The sequence below is a fragment of the Cavia porcellus genome, unplaced genomic scaffold (genome assembly GCF_034190915.1).
Source record: "Cavia porcellus strain 051 isolate PalLab524CR breed Dunkin Hartley unplaced genomic scaffold, mCavPor4.1 scaffold_15, whole genome shotgun sequence".
In the NCBI taxonomy this organism is placed as follows: Eukaryota; Metazoa; Chordata; class Mammalia; order Rodentia; family Caviidae; genus Cavia; species Cavia porcellus.
In genome coordinates, this window is record NW_026947498.1 from 7,868,616 (window position 1) to 7,872,320 (window position 3,705).

Consider the following 3,705-nt stretch of genomic DNA (forward strand, 5'->3'; position numbering starts at 1 on the left):
AGGAGAGCAGTGGTCCCCCCTGAAATTCCCGTCTACTTTCTTCCAGGAGAGGATGGCGCACACTCTGTGGCCACACTTAACCCTGCAACCTCAGCTTCCCGGACCCAGGACCCTTTCCCTGACCGACGGGCGGGCAGGGCCCTGTGGCACTGCTCCCAAGGACCCCATTGGCACCCCGCAACTGTGGTGGCCAACTCTCCAGTCCAGGCAAGCCCACACCCCCAGCATCCCCACAGGAAAAACACCACCAGACAGAGATTGCTTGTGCCACCTGCTCTTTATTGGCTGCCATGGCTGCGTTCTCCTGGGACCAGAGACCCCGAGCGGTACTACATAGAGGAAGGGTGCGGGAAGACAGAGTGAGGGAGCAGGCCGGAAGCCCCGGCGCCCCAGACCTTGCGGCCCCTGGGGCGGCACCGTCAGGACCTGCAGAGGGGCTGCTAGAACCCGAGACCCCCCCCCAGATGGCTGGCAAGGGCTCTGCTTGGGGCGAGCACCCCTGCTCCTGCCCACCCCCGGGGGGGACCAGGCCCCAGCTGGAGAACTGCGTGGGGCAGTCGCTGTTGCCTCCTGGCTGGTGCTGGGCCTGGAGCCCCCTAAGGTTGTGGCACCGCAGGACAAGGCCCCGAAGCCTCCGGGCCACTCTCTCAAACCCTCATTCCCTCTGAGAAGGTGAAAAGGAAACAGAGAAGGGGAAGAAAGGCGGGCGGACGCCTTCCCTGTGGTCCCGGGCGGGGCGGGGCGGGGCGGGGCCGCAGGGGCAGCCGGGGCGGGGCCGGCTTAGGACGAGGGCGCCGAGCTGGGCTTCTCCTCCCGCGACACGGGGATGGCCCGCTCGCTGTGGCCAGCGTCCAGGCCGGACTGCACCTTGGGGCCGGAAAAGGTCAGCATGCCGTCCGCGGACAGGGAGCAGGAGAGCGCCGACTGGTCCACGTTGGAGGGCAGGCGGTAGCGGCGGTGGAACTCGCGAGAGATGTAGCCGTGGTCATCCTGGGGACGGCCCGGGACGCGGTAAGATGGGGAAGGGCCATCAGGACCCCGGAGCCGTGCTGCTGTCACCTCCCCGCCCTGCCCAGACCCCGAGCTCACCTGCCGCTCGTTGTGTTTGCCGTGGATCTCCACGAAGTCCTCCTGCACCTTCACGGTGAGGTCCTCGGGGGAGAAGTGCTTCACGTCCAGGAAGATGACGAACTTGTCCCGGTCAGATCGGACCTGAAACCCAGCCCCGTGTGGAGTTCTCAGGATACCCAGGGCTCAGGCAGGGCACGGACATATGGTCCTGCTGGGCAGGCGGCTGCTCCAGAGCTCAGTCCCCACCCACTAGGACAGGTCCCGCCGGTCATGGGGCTGCCGCGCAAAGAGCATTCCAGCTGGGACCGTGCTCCTGGTTCCTAGGTCCTGGGTCCTGGGTCCCTGTGTCCCTGGGCCCCTGTGAAATGTGTCCCTGGGTCCTATGTCCCTGGGTCCCTGGGCCCCTGGGTCCCTGGGTCCTGGGTCCCTGGGTGGGAAATGCCGACCAGAGCCTGTGTGGTAGGAGGTTGCCCGCTGCTTGGTGAGGGAGCTGGCTGACTGGGCTCGCCCTGGGTTGGCTGGCTTGCTAACTGAGCTGGGTTGCTTTTTACAAGTCAGATGGCTGGTCGGTAAGTGAATTTATTGACCTGTTATGAGTCAGCCTGGTGTTTTGGTTTGGCAAGCTACTTGTTCACGGGTTGGCTTTCTGGTGTCACTGGCTGCCTGGTTACTGGTGAGTTGGCTAGCTGTTGGTGATAGGTTGGTTAGCTGGTTGGTGATGGGTTGGTTAGCTGGTTGCTAATGGTTGGCTATCCGATTGTCCGTGAGTAGGTTAGCTTGTTGGTTATCTGAGCTGGCTAGATGGCTGGTCATGGGTTGGCTAACTAGTTGCTGATGGGTTTTTAGCTGGTTGGTGATGGGTTGGCTAGCTGGTTGCTTATAGATTGGCTATCTGATAGGCCATGGCTTGGTTGGCTGGTTGGTCATGGGTTGGCTAGATGGCTGGTGAAGGGTTAGCTAGCTTGTTGGTTTGGTTATGGGTGGGCTAGCTAGTTACTTATCGGTTGGGTAGTTCCTTGTGGGTTGGCAGCTGTTTAGTTTTGGTTGGGGGCTGCTCATGGCTGCTCGCCCCTCAGCAGCGAGCTGTCTGGCCAGCGGTAAGTAACTGTCCTTGCTTCCCCTTGCCTCCATCAGCAGCCCCACAGCCATCTCTCCATGGTGGCAAAGCCAGTGGCAGGCCACCAAGTCCTGTCACCCTCCGCTCCCTGACTGAGCTCAGGGCCTCCCTCCAAGCACCTTCCTCCCTGGAAACCGTGTCCCTGCTGGGGGAGCCTTTGCTTCTCAGGCAGTGGTGACGCTTGGCCACCACAAAACTGAGGCCTGGCCTTGTGGCCACAGCTCAAGGGCAGGGAGGGAGGTGGCCTCGTGGCCTCTCAGTGCCCTTGGCTGGGGCATTGGGGTGACCTCAGTAGAGCCCACAGCCTCTGCTGCAAGAGCCCATGCTGCAGGAACAAGAAGCCTCTCCTCTCCGGATCTCAGGGTAGTGAACCCCACCTGATCCCAGAAGAGAAAATTTGGGAGCTGCGAGCCTCAGGAGCTCGCCTGTGCCATCAACTTGCCTTGGCAGGGTTGTTCTTGGGGTTTCCAGCATGTGGTTGGTGCATTACAAACCACATATGGGTCATGAGCTGATGGAGGAAAAGACAGCGTCGGACTCGGGCTGGCGTCCTCCTCCGACCTCTCCCCAGTGGTGCAGGCATTTTCCGCCTGGCCTCTGCACATTACCAGCTCTGGGGACATCGGTGGCCCCGGGGACATCCCTGACAGTCCTCTCCCTGACCGGCTGAGAGAAGCCGGCACCGCCACAGGGCCTTACCTCAGAGATGCCGGAGTCCAGCACGGTGCGGAAGAGAGACTGGCGGTAGTAGGGGCTGATGGTGGAGGACAGGAAGGGCAGCAGGTCGTACTCAAAGAGGCCCTCACCGAAGAACTGGTCGAACAGCCGGCTGGGGTAGAAGGGTCCCAGCGCACGCTTGAACCAGGGGTGCTGGATGGTCACGTCCATGTCTGCTTCAGCTGCAGGGAACGGAGGCAGGCCACGAGTCGAGCAGGGGCCTCTGGGCAGCGCAGTGAGGAGCTGGGCGCCGGCCCTGCCTATATACGCCCGGACAGAATGGGAGCATTAAGGGCTTTCTCTGAAAATGCCTGAGCTCAGGAAGGGAGCTGCAGTGTCAGCATAGCCTGGCTGGGCTGGGCGTCTCCTCCCCCAGCCTGGGGCCACAGGCAGGACAGCTGTCCCCGAGGAGTTCTGTCCCCTACCCTCACCGCCGGGGACCACGACGAGCCTCAGCTCTCGCACACTTTATCCTGAGTGGTCTTCACAGGCATACTAGGAGGGGGCACTCATCACCCTGCTCCCCGGACAGAGAAACTGAATCACAGAAGTTAGACCATCAGCCCCCAAATCTCATAGCAGCTTCTCAGAGAGAGGGTGCTGTTTCTCAAAAGCAGAATTGCAGGCCCGGCAGGGTAGTTCGAGCCTGTAACCCCAACACACGGGAAGCTGAGGCAGGAGGATTGCTACAAACTTGAGGACAACCTGGACTCCACAGTGAGTTCAAGTCTGGATTACACAGCGAGACCCTTCCTCAAAAGAAAAAAAAAACAGCTTTATTGACCATGAAGCTTACAAAC

The 3,705-nt window shown here is 61.3% G+C and overlaps 1 protein-coding gene across 2 annotated transcripts; it reads right to left on the bottom strand.

Moving 5' to 3' along the window:
* Positions 1-258: 258 nt before the first annotated feature.
* On the bottom strand, positions 259-3,154 carry Cryaa (crystallin alpha A). Of its 2 annotated transcripts, NM_001172935.1 has the most exons (4): positions 2,888-3,133; positions 2,631-2,699; positions 1,090-1,212; positions 259-990 (listed from the first exon to the last, which is right to left on the bottom strand). In NM_001172935.1, exons 1-4 carry the CDS (start codon positions 3,074-3,076, stop codon positions 781-783), a joined length of 591 nt encoding a protein of 196 aa, NP_001166406.1. In that variant the 5' UTR covers positions 3,077-3,133; the 3' UTR covers positions 259-780. The 2 variants fall into 2 exon arrangements, with proteins under 2 accessions (NP_001166406.1, XP_005001048.1); XM_005000991.3 differs by lacking the exon at positions 2,631-2,699 and having other exon boundaries at positions 2,888-3,154.
* Positions 3,155-3,705: the final 551 nt, after the last annotated feature.

Bases quoted from the DNA above. Each gene is read 5' to 3' on its own strand.
- Cryaa (NM_001172935.1), bottom strand. From the start codon at position 3,076: ATGGACGTGACCATCCAGCACCCCTGGTTCAAGCGTGCGCTGGGACCC. The intron at 1,213-2,630 runs GCAAGTTGATGG...GCTGGGTTTCAG, and splicing joins CCAAGAACAACCCTGCCAAG to GTCCGATCTGACCGGGACAA. The intron at 991-1,089 runs GTGAGCTCGGGG...GGCCGTCCCCAG, and splicing joins GCAAACACAACGAGCGGCAG to GATGACCACGGCTACATCTC.